We start from the raw sequence: 23,773 nt of genomic DNA, 5'->3' as shown, positions 1-23,773 counted from the left end.
GATTATTGAACAATTTATCATCGCGCGGACGTGACTTTACCACATCTGGAAACCCCATACGCTGATCACACACATACATGTATATACATCGCGGTCGCAACCCCGTGAAATTGCACGCCCGACGATCGGGCATTCTTTCCCCCGTCGACGTTTACGAGCGAATTAACCGCGAGGAAACGAACGGCCGCGCAGGCGCTGCATTTCCGGTTTCCGTCTCGCTGCTCGTCTCGAAGCATCCAAGATAGGTGTTTATGTCCCTGCCAAATGTCACGAGGTGTTTCGTCGAAAATTATCATTCGCACCGAGGTGATAAACAACGTCGATATCCGTCTCGAAAGTTGCCTCTCGATCGACTTTCGTTTCGCGATCGATTCTCATGCCGCGACAGCCCGTGACCGCAGCATAGATTCGAGTTTATGAATATCCCGGATTGGCAACCGCGAAGGAAGGGATCAACGCGAAAGCGTTACAGAGTAAACCAGGGGGCCCTTTCGGAACATTTAAAGGGTTTATAGGCCACGGGTGGATGCGTTGGCCGCCCACAGAGGGTTCACGCGCGAGAGCGGTCTCCGTTAAGAGTGTAGAGAGAGGTGGAGAGGCGAAAACGAAACAACGATAGCGAGGACCGTGGACAAGAGGAAGCTGAGAGGGAGAGGTAGTTCGGAGTTGGGAGGGAGAAGTCAAAGTCAGTTGTCGGAGATTATTAGGCGGCCGACATAAAACGTGCTTAGGTGCGATTTAATATTTCCAGCTACGAGCATAAAATCTGTGACTGTATCGAGTCTCGCTCTTGGAGGAGAAAGAGAAGGGAAGAGAGAGAGAGAGAGTGAGAGAGAACGCGGGAGGACGCAAAGGGACCACGTAGTATTTCGTTTCTTACGTTTCTTTGTCGACGCCGACATCTGGCATCGCGGAGAAGGAGAGAAAGAGAGAGAAAGAGTCCACCGCCTCTCTCGTAAATACTCTTACCTCTTTCGTTGCAAGTCTTGATTATTCTTAGAGGCTATTTTCGCAATTACATTTCGGTTCATCGAATGGAGCTCGTGAAAATTTATCCGGCCTTTAACAAGTCAATTTCATCTTGAGAATATTACGGTATCTTGTCCGATTTGTCGTCACATTTTATATAAATATGTGTGCGTGTACTAAAAAAGAATCAAATTTTAAATCTACTTTTGCTTTTAATAGAAATAAATAAAATATAAAAAATATAGACGTGGACGGAAAGCTTGGAGATGGCGAGAATGAATCGACGGGGTAACATCAACGATTCCACTTGGAAGCTCGTTCGGAGCTGGATCCGTTCAAAGAAAGACGAACGGACACGAGCGAAACCTCATTCGGATTAGAGCCTGCTCAAGGACACAACGGTGTGAGAGAGGATGGGTCTTTCTTTCTTTCTCTTCCCGCGAGACGATATCGGGCGGGATAAAGCCGATTGATTTCGTCCCTATAATGGGAATTCGCGAAGTGGATCCCCTTATTTCGAGAAAACGACGGTATCCGCAATCGGTTTCCGCCTCGCATTTTCTCGTTTCCTACAAAGCTCTAGCGATTGTCGGTATTACATGTGGCACTCTACTTTTATTCTAGTGCCATTCATCCCGATACACAATTATCGTTCAAAATCGATATCGATATCCTTGCGATTTTATTTGGCAATGAGTTTATTTGATTTTCTCGGAAGCTGCAATTATCTTTTTGTTTTTTTTTGTTACATTAAATTATATAATCATTCGAGAAAAAAGAACGCATTTCATTGATCTGCATAAAATTTAGAAAAATATGGATTTATTTTTTACATATATTCTTAAGATTCGGTCTCTTGTTAATATCTGACTATTTTTTCTCATTAGTTTCATATGCAAAAAAATAAATCAACTTATTAGAACCTTTTCCAGATCGTGATTTAAATAATTAAATAAAATAATTTCATCCCAGGAATGCTGTGTAATTTGAAAATTCCATAAACAAGTTCTACATATATAATTTTCAGCATTTTATATATTTTACAAAATATTCAAATTTAAAAAAGAATATAAGCGATCGCTTTGCGCTAAACGTGTCTCTGCGTTTCTTGGCACCCATTTGTCATCTTATATGGGATTCTTAAGGAATGTTTCCAAAGACTTTAGATGTGCTCTGTTTCGCGTCTTAAAGTCTTGGCGATTCGAGATGCGGCGCGATAACCAGCGCGGGTGGAGTTTGCTGGATGTAGCGAGAGAGGGAGAGGAAGGCCGGGCCTCTTCTTGGGCCGCACCAGGTTGCTCAGGACGTTACGGAGATTTTATAGGAGCGTAACGCACACGGCACTGTACGCGCCGCTTGGCGTCATAATGATTATAATTGCCCTCGCTATCTTTAATGTCCTGGAAGCGGGTAATGGTAGCGGCTATTATGGCCGCTCGTATAACCCGCCGCGAGATCTCGATATCCCCCATTTAAGATTCGGCCGTTTCCAACGACTACAGGATACCATCTTACGCTTATTGTTTATCGATGAAACGAGCGTGCTTGGACTTTTCCCTCGTGTCGAGAACGATTTTGTTGAAGCTGTCTTTATTCGTCATTCAGCGAGTGTTTTGCTTTGAGAAAGATATATTTCGTTACTGACGGATCAAGACAAGTGCTCTCCTTCAGTAGAGATTAATTGAAAACTTGTTTACGAAACCTTGCTCGACGAGGGAAAGCCTTGAATTATATATTCTTACACATTCTCGATTTAAATGGAACCCTTTATCGAGGATTTTGTGTTTTCCTTTGTCTTTCTTTTTTAAAATTATAATTTTACTTGCGTTAATGATAAAATAATTAAAAGCATTTTGCTTTTATATATGCATGTATGTTTTTATTTATCAACATATTGAATTCTTTCTTTGATATATTTACGCGCTCGAAATTTTACGTTCGCGAATAATTTTTATAAGATAAAGTTTTTTGCCCTCGAAATTGCGTCGCACTACATTCGTGCTTTAACGATCTCACGAATCCCTCAAACGAGCAGGTATCGTCGAAAAGACCAGGCGATAAAATTTTTATCTCATTTTACACACGTTTGTATCGTAATTCAAGCGAATCTGCCGCGGTATCGGACGAATTAAAACGTATCGGGGAATGATTTAATAATAATCCGACCGCTTCTCACAAAGGAGCTCAAAGGACATCGATTAGTCTATAAATTAATCGTTTCGTCATGTATGTACTCTTAGTATACTGCCGTGTATACCGGCTACACATGTTTCTCTTTTATATCATTTTTATAACTCTCAGGCCAAAGATAAAAGTTGCGGGATTATGAGTCCAATTAAGTCGATATAAACGAAAATATCAGCCTTATTTTTATTAAATACCGTTATTATACAATCCTCTTAACATTAATTGGATATAAATAATCGCAAAAGTTGAATCTTTCTCCTACTTTTGATTTCAATTTAACAGCTGTTTTGATATTTTAAGTAATCATAAATCATTATTTAATTTATATATAGTTTTAATTTATCCAAGATTTCGCTTTTAATCTTTTCAGTGAGAAATTGTCTCATTTTACTGCCTATTTCAGATATTCAATGGGAGAATAATTTCTGTATAAAGTAAATCTAATGGAATTCTCTCCCCTTTAATAAAATTAAATATTATTAATTATTAATGTGAGAAAATTGAAGTCAAAAATGGAAGTAAAATTGCAGATAAACCGAATTATAAATTTAGATTTGTGCGAATAGATTCACGATCGCGTGGTGCGGGAGTCAATGTTCGAACCAATATAACGCCTTATTACGGCAGCGTGACGAAGGTCACTGTGTGCCTTTGCACGAAGATGTCATTTCTTCATGGTCGTGTCGGGTTATCCGACGTCTCGATCTTCCGAGCTCGACGAGAGAAAAAAAAATCGGCTGATTACGTGAGGCTGCGTCCGCTTCCGTTTCGCGCGTCGAGACGCACCCTTAGAAAGGTTTACGGCCGGAAGTCGAACCCTCGTGTGCACGTTCGCGGGGGCGGATGCGACGCGACGTATTATATCTCGCCCGCGCGTAGCTTTTCCAAGTACACGGACCCAATTATGTAATTAAGATAATAAGTCGACACGAGCGTGTGTGTAGGTCCAGGCTCTTGTGTCCGCCCGACAAGTTCTGTCCCTTCTCTCCTCGTGCGAGGCTCGGCGAGCCGCGTATGGAAATTCTACATTATCATTATCCGTTTCAGGGGAGCGTGAGACATGCGCTTGAAAACATTGTACATGTATTGCAAAGGGTTCTTATCCTTGGTAATGATTTACGAGATGCAACGTGAAAATTTATTTTTACACGTATTTCTGATTTATCGATGTAAAACCACCGAGCCAAAGATATTCGACCTGTGTTTTATTTATTGCATCTTGCTAACTGCGGTTACGCGAAGCGAACGTTTGCCAGGTTACGAACAAAGCTATCGGTATTCCTTATCAGGTAGAGGAAAGCAAATTATCTCGATCTTCCTGCGGCGGAAAAAGTCGATAATTATTGCTCGTTAAACTAGTGACGCGAACTCCACGAGAGAAAGAGAGAGAGAGAAAGAGAGAGATCTTCTTCTTCGCCTTCTCTCGCGTTTCGCGTCTCGAGGTTGTAAAAATTCGCGCGAAGAGAACCGGAACAAGGAAGCTAGAAATCAACTCGACCATCTTCACGTTTCGAAGGATGCGATCAATTGACACACCGAATGTCTTACTCTCCTGCCTATGAATATTTATATAATGTACTCTTCGATGAAATTTAAAATTTCATTAATTAATTTCATTAAACTGCAACTCGTTCCTTGAAGTAAAATAATTGATAGTATCTCGTTATGCTCTCAAGTTGATTTTAGACAACCTGTAACACGCGATTTAATTCGATTAATAATTATCACATGTAATCAGCAAATGCGACATATAAAACCATAAATGGAAAATTCTGAATTTCGTCGCGGATTATAAATTGATCCAAGACGGGCGAACAAATTGACAATCTATCGGAAGGGAAAAATGTTAAACGCGAGTATCGCCCATTCGCCCCGTACACCCTGTATGTACATATAATCACGGCACCTTCGAGTCCGTTAGCGTTACTAAGCGCGCGTACATCGATCATCGGCAAAGTTGGCTCGCCCGGGACGAAAGTCGTCCGATCAACCGACGGTCGTATCAGGAATTATTATTCACCGGCCGTCAGTGGATGAGAGAAGGAGAGGGCGGGGCCCGTGGCGCATGCATCATCGAGAGCAAATTCCGTTGCCCCGTCTTTATTTTACCACGGTAGTGAGGTACAACACGCGGGCGGACACGCAGGAAAGATGAGCGAGGAAAGAGGAGAGAGAAGGAGAGAGAGAGGAAAGCTACTCTTCTCTCCCCTGATCCTCACGTGGCCGCCGTCAGTCCGCTTAACTGTAGATCAATCAATATACCTCGCTTGAACCCTCTCCCGGTCCCCACCTCTCTTACCTTTTACTTCGTCCTCTCCCTCCGGCTCTGCCCCTAACGAGCTCATCGCTCGTGTAGCCAAAGAAAAAACACGAGAAAGTGGTACAAAATGGCCCTTGAGAAATGCTGTCCGTCCATCCGTTCGTTTCTTCGTTCCTGCGATCTCTCGCTCATTCCGTTGCTTCATCTCGTCAAGGGTGTAATGGACGAGATCGGGAGGAGGATGAGCGAGGAGAGGAGGTCGCCGTGAAAATTGAACCGAGGTAGACGAACGGCGAGATCTCTTTCTTTCATTGATTAACGTCGATTAACAATCCCGCTGGACGTGGTGCATGGTGGATCGCCGAGCACCTGCCGCTGTAGAAACCTCTACGTACGTGGTCGTGTATCTCGGTGCGTGTGCGTCGCATCGAGTGTGTATATGCGTGCGTATTGTCCGTATTTCGTTTTGTCGCCGTACATCTCGTGCGCGCTCGGCATTTTTTCCTCGTGACAGGCGTTGACGTTTACGTCTTCACACGCGGCCGCTGCGCGTTTTAACGTATTACTTTCCGTTCTCGGCCGAACCGAGCGAGCCTCGCAGCGATATCTTCGTTAATTACATCATCGCTGACGAAATGCGAGGGTTCAATCAATTAGACTTTAGATTCGGGCTCGAATGCGGGAAGCTTTAATTAGCTTTTAAATAGATACTTTATTATATTTGACGTAAGAAAACTGTGCGATTAAAGAAGCGCGCTCGTCAAATACTGATTCGAGTTTGAGTTGAATATTTTTTCTCTTCTCGTAGCGTGTTATTTAAATAGTCTGCGGACAGAAAGCTAGGCAGAAAATTAGATGGAGGATGAACGGCGAGGGCGAGGCAGCGAATTAATTATCATTCACCCTTGGGTTAAAGACAGTGTTGCGAAACAGCGCGCGATTAGTCGAATGAAATTTATCGTCGCGGTAAATGTACGAGTCGAGGCAGGCCAGGCGAGCCGCGTTGAATCGCGAAGAGAAAAGAGGAAACGAGCCCGTATCGCCTCGCGAAGGAACGTTTAAGGGATGTGTCGGGAAAGCGCCGGAGAAAAAGTGACTGCCGGGAGAGGTAGACTTAGGAGAGGAGCGAGCGAGGGTGGACGGGACTCGTATTATAAAAGCAATTAGGAGGTCTCAGATTAGATATAGCACATCGTACATAACAAATATGATAATACGGGCCGCTAGCCCGAAGGGGGTTTGGCTTTCGTACGGGTTTCTCGGCGAGGGTTTCGGGTTATGAGGCAGGTTAAACGGAATCATTAATAATCGGAGCTAACTAATCTGCCTGTCGCTATGAGCACACTTGTTTCACTCCTGTTTTTATTATTGCGCCGCGAGATAACATTTTATTCTTCCGATCCGGAATGAGAAAAGTAGTATCGTACGCATTTTACGAAAAAGCGCACGCGACACGTAAACATTCGTCTCGATTGTTACTATTTTTTTTCATCCAATCAATCGTCGCGATTAGTTAGTCATATCAATCCAAATAAAAATGTCACCATCAAAGATGTACGCAATTGAATTATAATTAATATTGAATAATTTAATTATAATATTTAAGCTCTGCATGACATGAATGGCGAGACACCCTTGTATGTCAAAGGAGTATTGTGTATCTGACGAATTATAATGCCCAAGAATGTGTCATTTATTTTGATTTCTTTCTGTTTCAGTTGTACGAACTGGACGAGAATCCTGACCGGAAGGAATTTCTTGACAACCTCTTCACTTTTATGCAACAAAGAGGTAAGGATTTATAAATAAATTACCTCGATCAATCGAAAATAACGCATAATAAGTATGTCAATGATTCCTCGACGAGTTGTGTCGTAATGCGAGTTTATATTACAAATATTGAACATTCTCCCGTGGCTCTTTCAAGGATGGCACGTTTCACTAATCAGAATTTTTCCTCTCGATATTTGCCAATATTGCTAATTTATATTTAATTCGTGCGTTTAATCAAGATCTCTGCCGTCTTCTCTTCGGGAAAATTAAAAAGACAGTAAATCGAATTCAGCCATCGACCGACTTTCTTCGACGACGTTATTTCGCAAGTTTGTTTGGATTCGCCGCTTAAGTCTGTCGACCGTTGAGAAAGATACACACGTGTGACTATCCCCGGCATCGACCCGCATCGCGTTTCCTGCACACGTGGATTTTCGTAGCCGGCCGCGCCGTAAACGTCCACGTGGTTAAAAGGTTCGATAACACGTTGCATCTGCTCGGGTACCGCGAAGCACCGAAATTAGAATCGACCAACGAGTCGGAACAAGCGACGCCCGTGAAATCGCACGTTTTCTCACGCGTGTCTGATAGCGCGTGCCATATTATTGTCCCCGAGCACAGTTTCGATAAATCCGGACCCCGTAATTGGCGCGAAGACTCTCTCCCCGTGCTTTTTTACGCTATTTTAGCGTGAAAATCTTCTTTTCGCTTTCTTTTTTTTTCTTCGAGTTTCAAAAAGAAGATTGATCCGCGGCGAATCGCAGCCTCCGAAGACGGTTAGACGGTGAACCGGAAACGTCGGACTCTAATTATAAACATGGCGACTTCTCGTCCATCAATCAAGCCCGCCTGATGCGTCAGTGCTTCTGTTCTTTTCGCTCTTTTTCTCTCCTTCTCTTTTTCTCTCTCCGTATCTCTCTCTCTCCCTCTTTTCTCTATGAAGCTTGTGGCGCAACTTTGAGTCTGAGACAGTGCTATTATTATTCCTATCTCCTAGCAATAATTAGAGTCGATTGGATCAACATATCCGTTTGTCTCTTTCCAGTCGTCCGTTCATCGCGCGTTAATATTTTATGAACAGTAATTTAGCACGATAAAGAGGCTAAAGATGCTAAATGATCATCATTCGAAGCGATGCTAAATGATCATCATCGAGCGCGCTGACATTGACTGAACCTTGAATGACGTGTGAGAATTATTTGATCTCGCATTACTGAGTTTGAAAAATGGAAAATATATCCAATTTAAAACTTGTGGCGGAAAAAAAAGGAAAAAAGATGAGAGGGAAAAGGGATGCGAGACACGGGCACGTTATGAGAGAGGAATATGACGTATCGCGCGATGATGCGCGACCGTACGTGGCGTCGTTTGTTTCGCGGGTTATTATACTTCGTGAATGGTAATAACGAGTCGGGGAGACCATAAATCCTCGAGGCGATCAATGCCGATTGATCTTTCGATTCGCCCGTAACGCGGCTCGATTAAAATCGCGCGCGCGCGGGCGAACGAGAGAATAAAAAGGCGAGATCGGGCGAGGGAGCGCGTATCTCGATGTCTCTCGCGGGTAAAAGCTTGATATATATACGAACCGACGTATAGGGGGACTCCGGTCGTCGGGCCCCCGGGGCCCTCCCGCGGGGGCCGCGTTATTGTGCCCCACGCACGCAATAATTCAACACTAACGTAACGCATAACACCTTACTACGTCCGTGGATATAAAAGACCATTCATCATATTCGGGTATATTAGTCCAGCCACCACCAATTTGTGTTTGCTATCATCGCTCTCGACCGATTCTATATAAGCGCTCTCTTGGCTCTTTTTAGATATACAAACGCGCGGACAAATTATCGCGGTTAGTCCATTATCGCCTTCGACTATGGCGGTGGCTCTTTTCGTTTACGATTCTTTACGCGAGAAAGAAAAAAGGCGCCTCCTTGCATCATGTTAGGTATTAATCGTATCGAGGGATATTTCGCGGATTTACACATTATTCGAATCTCATATCGCGAGTAAAAATTTGTTATTTTATACATGTTGATAATGCGAGCATACTTATTTATACTTATTTATCGCCCGACTCTGACCGAGAGTAAAATGGAATGCTTATTTAAATGAAGATGACATTTGCACAACAAAGACAAATGGCTTTCTCCACAATCTACAAGCAGGTGTCATTCTCTAGTCTAGTAACAAGTTCTATAAATAAGTCGATACATTCCAAGTAAACAGCTGCAATGTTCTAATTTGTTGCAACTTTTTCGAGTGCCTAATTATATGAATAATAACTGTGTTATTTTTAAAATATATATACGTATATATTTATACCGCGTTACATATGTATACCGGAAATAATTATCTTATCAGAATTAGGACGCAATTTAAATTATTGTTTATTATTGAAATAATGGTAGATAATAATAAACCTACATAGAAGTCGTCTAACTTTCCGAGGAGAGGTTGCGTTCTAATTCTGGTAGGATAATTATTTCCAATACAATGATACGAAAAGTATTACATGGAGAAAAACGAGCCTATAAAGAGCATAAAGTCCTGCGCGGAATTTAATATTAGCCTCGTGTTTGCTTTGCGCTTCGTACTCGACGCCACGCGGGAACCGCTCTTTTTCGGGGAACTTGGCTTTTAATGACCTTTAAATCCGGCGCCGTTAATAGATATTACCAAGGCCATTTTGCAACAAAGTGTCCGTCCCGGTTTCGAATCCATCGACGAAGGTATTCGTATATCAAAAGCGCCGACGAGGCACGCGGAACGCACAGATTCGCGCAAGCGGAACATAACTTTGGCCGATAACTTTGCCGTGGAGGAGTGCCGAGAGAACCGGTTCGCGAAAGTCAACACGTAACCCTCCAGGACGCGCGATCCAGAAAATTCTGAGGGGATCGATCTTGGGAACGGTTTTGATTAGGGTAAACAAGAGCGAGCAGAAACGCGCACTCGAACTTGAAGATTTTTGGAAAATTATTAGGGTGTCTGTTCTCCCCAAAACACATGGAAAAACTTGAAATTCTCAGAGATTTCTCTTGTACTTGGAGAAATCAGGGAATTCTCATGGAATTTTATTGGCACTCAGGGAATTTTTAAAAATTTTTCTTTGATTAATGCTTTTATATTGTAATCTGCTGATAATTCAAGTCATAAAATATGTATTTAAAATATATTATAAATATATATATTTATTTTTGTTTATATATCTAATAATTCAATTTCTTAACAAAATATTGAATATATAGTATATATTCTTTTTTATTAATGAGAAAAAAATGAAAATATTATGCAAGTAAGAAACATTTATTCAACGAAAGCTATTCATTTTTTCAGTACATTTGCAAATCTAGTACTTGAATTTTAAGTAGTTCTATATTTTACTTTCGCGTAAACAAAGTATAGGAAAATGCAAAGTTGCACCAAAATATTTTAAAATATCCTCTTTATTTAGACAAAAATATTCTGAAAAATTAAAGAATTTTTTTAAGGAAATTTTGTACAAAATTTAAGTAGACACACTAATAATTCTCTTCTTACGGAAACGTGTATAAGTGATGATGATTTTTCTCCTCTTCTCTTTCGATTTTTTTCGTCACTCTTCTTCCAGCCTAGTATATGCGTGGAATTCACTTCTTTGCTCGCGCGAAAACTAAACTTTGTGCGAGTGTTCTTTATTTATCGCATACATTGCTTTGCATCGCTTGAAAGAAAGAGAAAGAGAGAGATTGTGTTATAAATCCCAACCCATTTAATATGCAAATTTCACCACCTCCGACACAGCCCGAGGTCTGCACTTACCTTCTTCTTTTTTTTTCCTCACCAATACGAACGAGTTTCAATCGCCGATGTAATTCATACTGCGGTGACTGCACACGAGTAATGCCATTTCTTGTCGAATACGTTATTATCTTTATTTCCCTCTCTGTTCATCTTCTCGCGCAGTCATGTATTATATATATTTGCACTCTTGCAAATGTATGAAGATATAAGAATGTAAGAGAACTTATAAATCTTGAAGATTTTATGAATCTCTCGAAGATGATATCGTCTTTTTCGTTTTAGAATTAATTATTTTTCTCTTCTTTAACACACATAGTATCGGATATTCTTTTAATAGCAGATTCCCTCTTAATTTGAAGACAATATTTTCCTAGCGAAAATTTACCGAGACATTAATAATTCAAAAAAAGTTTTTCACAAGATAAATTTTATAACAGAATATAATTAATATAAATATAATTAAATAGTTATATATATAATAATATATAATTAATTAATAATTATGGAACGATAATGAAAGTAATTTACTCGAGATATATTTTTGACAGTGACAAAATTAAAAGGAGGAAAGACAATAGAATGTAATTTTTTTTGGCATGACAACGTTTATAAAACGTTTTTTTTTAATTTTATTGACGAAAAGACGCTTTCGCGCGCAGAATTGATCGTCGCCGAGTGTGTAAAAGTTCGTGTCGAGCCGAGAGCGCGTCTAACGTCCGCGTTACGGCCAGTTCGAAGGGAAAAAACGCCTTTTTACTCGCGCGCGACGCGGCGCGAGTAACGCATTAACGCGGGGAACACGTGTTCGGCACGAACGCTTCTCGCTACACACTTGTGAACACGCACCGCGTACGTGACGTCTGCATATACACGAGATATTACATTAGGTTTTCATAGGCGCGCTCTTTCGTCCTCCCATTTCCCACCCCCCATGCCTCCCTTCTTATCGAACGAACGTGGAATCGTTTCTCCACATTCGGATCGATTGTTTCGCTGAAAGTTTCGCAGGGAGAAAAAAAAATGAAGGAAACCTCCTCATCCTTTCTTCAAATTAAACTAAACGCTCCGTAGCGTAGGTAGCGAGGGCCCCGCTTTCGTGCGCACCCGTAAATTAAAGGGGGCGAACGAGGGAATCGGAGAGCACACGAGCGGGAACTAGCGTGAAATTGAGCAGTCGACCCGAAATCCGCGGCGGTAGCTTAACGTAGTTATCGTGCCGAGCACAGCCATTGCTTTTAGCATCTTTCGCTATAGTCATATTTCGTATGTCGCGCTTCCCCTCGCCCACGTGGTGCACGGTGGAGGGATTCGACGGAATCTATATGCGCGAATGAGAGAGATCCGCGTGACTCGCCGGCCAGAAAATATTTCCATTGTGCGGAAGAATAAAGGGGACGACGTGATTCGCCAGTGGGCTGACACACGATTCGCTCTCTCTCCTCTTCCGCCCCCGCTTCGATCTCCGGTTTCCTTATTATTCGATATTTTGCGCCGGGGGCACGTTCGTGTGCCGTTACTCGGTAACTGCACGCCGTCACGGCGCATTGCAACTAGTTTGAATGTTTGACTTTGCCTCGCAACAGCGAGAGCGCAACGCGTCCCTCGCGCGAAAATAGTTTCCCCTCCTCCTTTCGCGCGCGCGAGAGCCGATACCTTGGCTATTTCGAATGCAAATTAGATTGGCCGACGCTATCGGTGATTTATAAATCGGTTCGAGCGGCTCGCAAATCGACAGCTTGTTGAAAGACATTTTTTCCATGTAAAGATCCGAGCGCACTGTATATGTGTCAAAGAGTCTTATACAGGTTTCAAATGAAGCGATCTACCCTCGCAGGACCGGCTGCCGCCGACATTCGATGTCAAACATTCTCGGCGAGAATAATTTGACGTCTCATTTCGTTCCCTATAATACCTGCTACAAAGTTTTAATTTAATCGCGTATAATTATTTGATTATTAAATTGTAACTTTTGAATGCGTAATGAGAATCTTTGAAACCTCGCTGTTTATTCTCTATTTTCAGTAATCTTTTTTGTTCCTTCTTATCTTTTTTTCAAAGTCATTGTAATTATTGTAAAATATGTATATTGTTTAAATTCCATTTAAAAAATCATTTTAATATTAAATACAATTTCATTCGGATTAGAATCAAATTGAATTGAGTCAACGAGGAGCGGTTATTTGATTGACAGTTAGGATGTATGGAAAATGGTTTGACAATACGTTGACATGTTGACGATGACATACAATATGTATAGACCTTAATTCATTAAACACACACACACACGGACGATGTCGTATTGAAAGCGTTACCGCTCATAATATTACGTCTCATAGAGATTTCAAAGAACTTCAAGCGTTATTCGTCGAGTCTTTATTACGTAATAAATATCGAAATTCATATGCGTTACAGCCTTTACCGGGAATCGATCTTCGACCGGTCCGAGGAGGGACTAGCCTATAAAAAAATCGTTTCGGGTCGGAGGCGATCGGATAACGTTGACGAGAAACATTGGAATCGCGTGTGGAGGCCGATCAAATCGATCGGGATTCAACGACATTTGTGTCTTATAAGATGTCTTTTATACACGGGAGAGATTATACCGGTCCCACTCTCGTACACCTCCTTAACACCTTCATTTATACCTCTATTTGTATCTCGCACCGGCTCCAATGTCGTTTTATCGTCTTTTACGACCTTGTCGAGCAAATCGACGAGCCGGTGTCGACATCGACCAGGCAATGATCGGAAGGAGAAGAAAGAGAGAAAGAGAGAGAGTCAATCCATCCTGTCCATAAACACTCCCGGCCTCGGATACACCTCCATAAAACGAAATAAAGTCCTAGCGAGTACCGCGCCGATGGGCGGGCATTGTTCCCGCGGGTGATGGATTTCGTCTCTGACGGATCGGCCGTAAAGCCCGTTGTCCGAATGCTTTTTCTTCGAAGCGCCAGTTAATACGGATTTTTCTTTCTCTCGAGACTCTCGACGAGATTGATCCCGCGGCCGACGTTTTCAGGGGTTTAAATCGGGATTACGGCAGGATTAAAGGTTCGTCTCGCATACTTTTGCGAATATATTTCGATAGAGATTTTCATCAAGAAAAGAAGCAAAAAGAGACGAAATATCACGAGAGGAAAGATAGATTTCTTTTTTACATAATTGTGATAATTTTTACGTTATCAAACAATTAATGTATCACGCGTGTTTTTGTGAAATCGAATCGCAAGGAAACTGGAATGATTAGATCATTATCGTTGCTTTGATCGATGATATCTGATTGAATCGCTGTTATTTTTTAATAGAGATTGCGCGATTTATTAATTATGCAATTGCCTGCTCGTCGCTCGATAAATATTTCATGATCAACGTATTCAGAAACGTGATTTAAATTTTCTTGTCGAATTTCAAGAATATTTTGCCGGATTCTCGAGTTGATTGAATCCTCTTTAATATATTGATTCATCTTAAGACATCTTATGACAATAATATAAAAAAAAATATAGACACAGAGAGAAATGGCAATGAAATAATTTATATAAAACAGAAATAAAATTCTGTAATTATCATATTGTTATTCAATTATCGGGATATTGTTTATACGAAGCGTGAATCAACTTCGCTCGCTCTTCGCAGAAGTTTCGTGATAAATTTAATTCTGTAGTCCTCTAAAGAGGCGAGCAATCATCACTAATTATTTGGAATCCCAAAATAATGACGTATCTGCAGGTTGTTGATTGATGCCCTCCGGCAATGCAGCTAGGCTACGCAAAAATGACGCTTTCGTGCAGCAAACCTGAAATTCTCCCGACATTAATTATTATAATGCGGATTTTTGATTGGTATCCAAGCGAACCTTGACAGAGCGCGCATCTCGAAACCGGTAGCCGAGACTTTATAGATCGGTCTTCTGAAAAACTAAAAATGTTGCCACTTTCATCGATATTTCGCAACACGTTTTCCTTTCCAAAAATATAAGAGATCGCATTTTAATTTAAAAAAATTCTTATTTATCAGTAAGATATAAATTGATCAGAAAACTATCGATGTAATTCGTAAAAGATACGTTTTATTGTGTGAAAAATGTATTTTCAATTTCTTAATTTTCTCTTTTATTTATGGATGCTAAAGAAGTTTGGTAGAATTAATTTATCAAAATTGACCCTCCTCTTGTATTTAAACAATAAACAAACAGTTTCTTAGTTGGAGGCTTTCGCAACAAAATTATAGATGAAATAAGTAGTTTGAAAAGAGGATGATCCGACTGATTAAAGCATCAGAGTCGGATGCTTTCCACTCCGTGAAAGAATCCGTGGGAGGAAATGTACGAGCAATCTCCCCCGGATACATCCCGCGTGTATCTAGCTCAAATCCATCCGACCTTTGTCGAGCGTCGCGGATAATTGAATTTCTCTCCCTCGCGTCTTTCTACGTGACAGTTATGGTTGTTAACGCGGGAACGTTACACCTGTCCAATTAGTTATTCACTCGCGCGCTCGCGCTCATGTGTTCGACCTACATTTTCCAGTAGCGGACAGGTGACCGGATGGCTTCCAGCATCCGAGAGTCGGAGAAGAGGGAGCCGCCGGCTCTGCCCCGGCACGTTTCAGCGCTATAGATAGTGGCGCACGCGAGAGCACACGCGAGCACACGAGCGGACGGCCGAATGAGCGAGCGAGCGAGCGAGCGAACGAAAAGCATTTAGCAGGATGACGTTCGCACATTCTAGACGTCCCGACGCCGGGCGTTCCCCGGGCGATCATCCGTTACGTTCTCGTGACGTAATTGTCGAATTCTTGTCCCAAGAGTCAGCAGCCTTCGTTTACCGACGTTTGTGAGAGGGAGAGAGAAGGAGAGACTTCCCTCTGTCCGTGTGCGGCTTCTGTCGGCGCCGCTCTTTGCGCGCGCAGTTGAAATTATTGTCTACCCTAGAACGTAAAGATTGATTTATGGAGATTCCACTATCTTTCGCGCACCTCGCCTCGGTGATACATATCCGTAGCCGAAGTTTAAATGACGTCGCCCGTTGATTAGATTGCGCGAGAGATACCTCGGACGTTTCTGTCGGATCTTATCGTCCAATTGATTAAATTGAAAATTATTTTTATCCCAAGAGGAATTAGAAGTTTTTTTATAAATTACTGTTTTCCTTCCCTGTTATATATTTAAATCAATTTTGCCGATATCAAGTATTTTAAATTGAGTATTGCGTGTTGCTTGCTGACCACTTCGGTCTCGACGAGAATTTGCATACACTTGTCTTTCCGCTCCGATGACGGTAACGACTTTTTACCGAACTGGCGTAGTCCATGCGGGTGTACACGTTATTACGTGCTACATGTCGCGTCATAAATGTTATTCATCGATATTTCGGTGCGATACAACGAAGAACCGATGTGCGTAATAACGTACAAGAAGAGAAGAAAAAAAAAAGAATACGCGAGAAGGGTAGCGTGAAGGGACTTAGAGCGAAGGAGAGGATTGGAGGTGATGCGAAAAGAGCGGAAAGAGGACAGGCCGAGGGACGGAAATCGCAGGAATGGAATGCGGGTGGCACGATGCCGACGAAGCGTGGGAAGTAAAATACGGCTGTTATAAACGGCCGACGGCCATTTCCATCATGGCGGTTTAGTATCGGCGCTGGGCACTAAGTCTGAACTAATTTGCTTATTAATATTTCACAACAGCGCCGATCGCTCTGGGGGTTCGTGATATATCGCCTCCCTTTCTTCGCTTCTCCCTCATCTCTCGCTCGCAGCTTCCTCTCTACCTAAGAGCGCGTATATACATGTGTGTGTGTGTGTGTATGTGTGTGTGTACGTGTGTTTATTGCGTGTATCGAGCGGCTTGTCTCGTTCCTTTAGTTCTAAAAGGAGCCGCGAAGCCTCTTGCACCTTCGTTTTCCTCGGCTGAAAGAAAGCCGTGTCCTACGCAGAGCTTTTTCACGCCTACGCGTGTCTCTGGTGTCCAGGTGGTTAAGTTTACATGCACCGCTTTGAACAGATTCGTTTGAGACTCTCATTCTTTGCTGAGGGAACGTGCAACGAAAGGGTCATCGTGTCGCGTATGTCGGAAATCTATACGCGACCAGATCTCGTGATGGCGAACAAACTGGTGCGAAATTGAGCTGTCAGTCATTCTCGAGACGCGACGAGTCGGAGGCGAGAAAATTTACACGATTCTTGCGACTTGCGCGTGCATCTGAAAACTGTCACAATTCTGCTGCTATTTTTAAGCCTTAATTTTCTCGCGTTTATTTTTAGGAGATTGTCATATGTTTACTTTATAAAAGAATTGAGTTCCTACTTTGCATTTCAAACATAAGAGGAGCTTTTGGCAAAATTAACTGTAGATTAAATAGTTTTAAAAAACGATTAATCCAACTCTCGTGTAGATATTTGATTAAAAATTAAATTTTCCAAGGACACAGTTTCCCATTTAGATTTTCCTACGTGATTCAAACGGTCGGATGGGAATTAGCGTACTTCATCAGAATGCGTTTCAACGCATCTAAACGTGCGTAGGCGCCCAAGACTCAGTTAACGAGTAGTCTTCATTACCGCTTATAACGATTTATCTCGATGCGATTAACGTCGTTAAAGTCCAAAGGCGTATCAGCGGGTTTACGATCCCTGACGAATTCGCATCTCGCGTCGCGGAGAGAGACCTGGGGATTTGGGTCGCGCGGGAACGAGCGTGAACCCTTATTCTGGCAGAATGACAAGTACGAATCGAAAGTTATTTTCGTTGCTCGATATATAGGTTGATTTATATCTGGCATCGGGGCACAATAACGTAGCGTTGATTTCGCGACGACTACTGTCTTTTATAATTCCGAGAATAGAGCGGCAAGAGAGACGGCGTTCGCGGAAGATTCGATGATTATTCCGCGCTAGATGCGTTACGGGAATAATAATGCGCCGTGAATTGTCGGTCGTTAAGCTTTTTATGGCCGACGCGACAGCTTACTCTCCCAGTCTGTGATTTCTTATTATCGCGATACCGCATATCCATCTCTGGCCGCGCGTATTTCAAGACGCATATCCGGCTCTCATCCGAAGAATCCATCTAATCTTGATTTTCATTGCGAATTAAGTTTATGGTTTTTGTATAATTTTTCATTTATTATATTCTAGTCGAAATTGTTCTACCTTTCTTGGTCTAAAGTCTACCTTAATACCTTAAGCAATCGAGTCATTTTTTGAAACTATTTAATCTATTATTTTGCCAAAAGTTTTTTCGAGAACACGTGAAAAATTAGTCGTGAAAAAAATTTATATATGACTAATTTTTTGTCAAAATTATTCTTCTAATTATTCTTTCTATATAAACGAGCAAAAAAAAGAAAATTATATTTGATTATACATATATTTTTCCCAAATGAAAATAAAGGAAATAAATTTTGACTTAGACAGGCTTCTTCGTCGCTCAATTTCAATTTAGATCGCGATCTCGATGATGCCCTGATCTTTGATGAAACGTTAGTTTCACACTATAATTTAAATCTTTTATACGCGACTCCTCGATGAGAGGTTGACGAGTCTCGTCGAGATAATTTGGCGTCCTTTTACCCTGCTTCTGATCGTAACGCGACAGCAATGACGGTGTTTTTGCCGAGACTGCTTTCCGATCAAAACGTCGCCCTCTCACCGGCCGCGGCGAAATAAAGCCGTATGTGCAACCGGCCATAGAGATACAGCGCGCCGGTTAACGTGCCATTTTACGTCACATCAAAGCTTCGCCACATTGTTGGCAAGTGCCTGGCAATAATCCCGACTATCCCTCGCATTCACCCCTCGTATCCGTGGGAGAGTAGCCATGCGCGAGCAAAGGAACGACGACAGACTCGTCGTCTCGTGGCTGTCTCCCTCTTCGTGGTCGTCTTCGCCGGGTCACCCTCGAACGCGAAGAACGCGAACAAACGTTCTAACCGTGAGAAGACGATACATCTATCGCATCCACGAGTTCTAATTATGGCGCCTAATTAGAAAGAAAGTCAAGGTACGTTTGTTACACTCGATCGAATTGTAAATCTCGAAACGTGCGGATATTGCGCTTTCGGATCTCCAAGCGTGAAAAAATAAGACATGAGAAGAGAAACGAACACGCATCTGGCGCACAATATACTCTCTCGATGTTACCTCTTTATAAGAAGCGTTGTGTCGAACAACGTGTTCGCGGACGCGCTTAAATCTTTGGGACCGCTTTAAAAAGTCGGCTCCGGCTTTGAGCAACCGAATCGTGGTACGCACCACGACGGGGCAGGCGTGCAAATCAGACCTCGTCGTAAAGTCTATCAAAAAAGCCATAGAGCCGAAACGCGCCGCAAGCGAGCGCGCGCTTTTATCGCTCGTGATATTATTCGAAGATTTTTATTGTCGTCGCGCACAAATCGCGATACACGTGCGGATCGCATCGTTGCTCCGAGATTCCTCCCGGCCCACACAGGTCGTTCGCATCAGGTCATTTCAGTCGTCCGGATTAGCTAGAGAAAAGAGCAAAAGCTTGCACGAAAGAAATGGTGCAAATTTTTCAACAATTCTTGCATTCTACGATCGTGTTTTATTTCTTCTCCCGACAAGAGGATCTTTCTCTGACGCTCTGCTTCCGCGGAAACTCGGTGGCTCTCTCTCTCTCTCTCTCGTCATTCATCCAAAATAAAGTGCGCCTCAAATTTATATTCCCCTAGACACGCGTTCGACACGCCTGCGAGTAATCCACGGGATCTCTTGGCATCCTGCATTCGATCCGTCTTGTTTTCTGGGATTATGTCGCTCGTCCGATGGGGAGAGATATCAACTATACCACCCACGAAGAACGCTCCTCTATTTTATTCTCCACGACCGTAGTTTGGCCGACGCCCCAGGGATGCGCTCCGTCGACTGACGGAAATACAATTATTTGATTCGTCGAGCAACAAGTGGGTTCGGGAAGAGGGACGGGGGGGGGGAGGGTCGGGTGATTCTCTCAGAGATTTCGATGCCTCGATAGCGAAACCATCCGCGCCACCGGATATCGATGCCGCATCGATGCGCATTTCTAATGTAGCGTCGTAATCCGTTCCTAGTCCGACAACAGCTTATAAAAGGTACATCGGGTGAAACTTTGTCTTTGCTTGCTTGCGACTTGTTTTGCGCGTTCTTGTCCCCGAGTCGGCGACGGCGGCGCGTACTCGAGTCGCGCGACGTTCTCCGAGAATGCAAAACCGGCTTAAGCGACACAACTTGGAACTCAAGACAGATAATCGGAAAAGAGAGGATATATGGCTAGAGAGGAGAGAAGACGATTGAACGGGGGGGGGGAGAGGGAGGGAAGAGAAAAGGTAGAGAGAAATGCAACGAAAGGGGGAACCATAAGCATTGCTACAAAAGCGCAGCCGTTGAGCGCAATCCTTGGTACGCCTCCCATCGTTCCATTGCGGCAACTCTCCGACAGTTAACTTGGCTAAGACGGATCGTAAATTACGCCAATATTTCCGCGAAATCCTAACAAGATTATAAACCAGATTGTAGCGGTCTATGCGGCCGCTGCGGCCTTCCCGCGTTCCCTCCACCCTCCTTCCGCCCCCACCCCCTCCCCCTCTTTTCCCCCCGGGACCTTTCTTAATCTTCGTGCCTCTCGACCGAAGAGCCGGAGAGTGAGAAGTCGAGTGATGCGAAGAAAAAAGAAGAGGGAAGGAAAGAGAAGAGAGAGAGAGAGAGAGAGAGAGAGAGAGAGAGAAAGGGCGGAAGGGTGCGGAGGGAGGAGATCTATTTATAATGCGTTTGCGTCTTTGCAGGGGCCCAGCCGGTGAAGGCAGTAAATGTCACGTGTATTTCATATGAAACTCCACCCCCTCCCAGCTATTCCTCGCAATGCCAATCTCTTTTGCCGGTCTGATAATGCCAAGCGCTAACAAAGTTAACCCGCGCGAGACTCTCTTTCTCTCTCTCTCTCTCTCTTTTTCTCTCGAAAAATCGTTTCTCTTCTCTCCTCCCTTCCTCTTTCTTCGTGCTTCGTTTCTCGATCTTTACATCCTGAAGAAATGTTGTTCTCTCGTCGATGTCGAAAATGAGGTGTGGATGTGACGGAACTTTCACAAAGGATCGCAATAATGGATTATTACTTGATTACCGAGATGTCAGGTCGTAGATGGAAAGACACGATCTTACGCGGTAGCGTAAACCGCAAAACCACAAATTAGCTCGTAAAGCACGCGTTGGAAAGTGTAGCATACATGTGTTTCGACTCTCAAAAATTAAAAGTTTATTTGCTTTTCGAAATTTATATTATTTTGGACACATATCGAAATTCCCCATTTCTTTCCTGGGAAAGATTTGATGTAGGAAAATGAGTGTGAAAGTCGGGGCTGGACACCCTTATTTCGACGAGAAACGGCCAAGCTGCGGGCAGTCTTTCGCAGGGGTGTATTCCATCGGCGGCTCGTATTCGATAGATTCCGGGGCCGTCACGCGAGATTCCGGGAAAAGTCGTTTCGCGCGTCCGAAACCTCTTTAAAGCACAGTCAACGTATGTGTGCGTGTGTGTGCATATGCGTGATCGTGTATGTGTGTTAATAAAGGCCTGCGACGTAACCGATCGTTATTAGATCGGGCACTCCCTCGACCCCGCCGCGCCTATCCGCTCTCATCCTCGCAATAACCCATAAAATGCAACATTTTGTTTCGTATGCCAATTATCCCCTCCACGTGTACGCTGCTGGACGGATATATGGCACCAAAGAGACGCTCGTCGTTTGGTCTCTCGACTTTTTTCGTTCATATTCTTCGCTTCTCTCGTTCAGGAAACCATTGTCAGCGTCGATGGGAGAATTTTCTGAAAGATAGAATTTTTTTTTTACTTTACTCATACTTTATGCATCTTGTCACCGTCGTGTCATTCGTCGGGAAACCGGGGCGCGCGGGAGGTGATGCTCTTCATCATAAAATCTCACACGTGGACGGAATCTCATATGCGGCGATAATAAGACGTAGCGATGAATGGCTACTTTGGCTCGTCGAAGGTAGCGTGCGATGGCCATCGTCGCGCGATACTACTTCGCTACCACTACTCGAGGAGACGAGCCGCGGTGCGGCGCGGCACGACGGCCGTTATAAAAATAACTGCTGATTGGACGCCCTACCAAGAAAAGTCGTAATCGCATCCTGAAACATTCTCTCTCCCCCTTTTCTTCCTCTCTCCTCTCTATCTCTCTCTTCCTCTTTCTCTCTCTGTCGGTCTCTCTTCTCTTATTTTCCCCTGTACTTCTCGTCTCACTGTTTCATCTTTCTCTCGGCGATCATTCCCGCTGTTTTACGTGGCGCCTCTCCCTCAATCTCGTATCGGGAAGCGTAAGGAGGGTAGATTCTTCATTTGTCTTCGATTTTGTAGGAATTTGTAATAATTTTGACACTTTTTTTCATTTTTTAACGTAAGCATTGGGTGTTTTACTCGATGCGCGAATTTTAACAGAATTCTTGTACGATTTTCTAGTAGACTTTCTAGAGAGTTGGATCTCGACACATGGCATCGCCGTAAGGGATGGGAGAGAAGACGGCGATCGGTCGCCATTTTGTGCAGCTTTTATCGCCGCGCCCTACATAGGAGCATTAAGCGCGGGTTGCTGGGTTGCGCGTATATCAACAATAATTGCAGGGCCAATAATAAACCCGAAGGGAGCGCGCTCGATAGTCCGAAATTGCTGGTTCCCCTACCCTAGACGCGGAGCCGCGCGGTTTTATTGCCTCCTCTCTCGGTCGGCCAGGAATGGCGGGCAGAGGCCCCCCTCATCGTCCTCGATGGCGGATAAACGATCCTGCGATACGGCTCGCCTTCTCCCTTTCTCATTGTCCGCACTCGCGTACACGTGTATCTGTAACGCCGCGTTCGCCGAGACGTACGGAATCGTTCGCGAGCTCGTAAAGAGCCCGCAAAGCGGGCTCCGCACGCGCGATAGTCGCGAGTATTGCCCTTGTTAACGCCCCGTTAACTCGAACAAACCTCTGGACAAACTCGTAAAATCCACCGACTCTGTGGAAAGCAACCGGCCAACGCGGCGAAGGGGAGAGAGAAGCCGAACGAAGCCGACGAAATGTCAAAATCGAATATTACGATGGAGAAATACGTTGAATTATCGATGCCGAGACACGCGACGCGACACGAATAAAAATCATATCCTCCATTCCCGCGAGATGAAACGATCGTAATTGCTTGTTTTATTGTCTAGATATCGACTATTCCGATCGTTCTTCTCGTGCGAGATGATTCTCGATCGTTTCAGACACGCGTTTGCCCGCGAATATTTATGCGCGACTCTAAACCTCAGATTACGCCAACTCGTAAAAGCCCGTTTACGTTTACGTACTTTAAAACGCGCACTACAGTGCGATACTGCTGCTCTTGTTAACACCCCGTTAACTCGTAGCTCAGGCAACCTCGTAAAATTCGACGGTCCGGCTACCATGGTAGACGCTCCTCGTACACACGCGTGCGAATTAACCGAAGAATCCCTTCGTATCTGTATATATGAATGCTTTCCGCTTTACGAGAAATATTTCTCGCGGTATTACACGCTCTTTCGTGTATGGCAAAGAATATTAAATTGTATTAAATCGTCGTATTAACGCGCCAGATCATCCCATGAATGCGCAATCTTCCCTTCCCTTCAATTTTAACATACAATAAGCTCCGATGTATTTAACAGATATTATCGAAAGCAAGAATATGTTGTCGCAATCTTTGTTAGAGTCGACAAAGTACTACCGTTGTTTTACATCAGACATTAAGGCGAGAAATATTTCTTGTAAATGACACGTG

The 23,773-nt window shown here is 43.4% G+C and overlaps 1 protein-coding gene across 2 annotated transcripts in view; it reads left to right on the top strand.

Annotated features, from left to right (window-relative positions):
- Window positions 1-23,773, top strand: part of LOC105248580 (protein dead ringer) — a 94,739-nt gene that overhangs the window by 63,803 nt on the left and 7,163 nt on the right. For both annotated transcript variants that reach the window (XM_011253440.3, XM_025414062.1), the window contains exon 4: window positions 7,135-7,207. In XM_011253440.3, coding sequence (XP_011251742.2) covers window positions 7,135-7,207 — 73 coding nt within the window. The remainder of the gene's footprint in view (window positions 1-7,134; window positions 7,208-23,773) is intronic.

Source organism: Camponotus floridanus, unplaced genomic scaffold, assembly GCF_003227725.1.
Source record: "Camponotus floridanus strain SB8 unplaced genomic scaffold, Cflo_v7.5 scaffold75, whole genome shotgun sequence".
NCBI lineage: Eukaryota > Metazoa > Arthropoda > Insecta > Hymenoptera > Formicidae > Camponotus > Camponotus floridanus.
The sequence above is the reverse complement of the archived record's forward strand: the minus strand, read 5'-3'. Positions and strand labels throughout refer to the sequence as shown.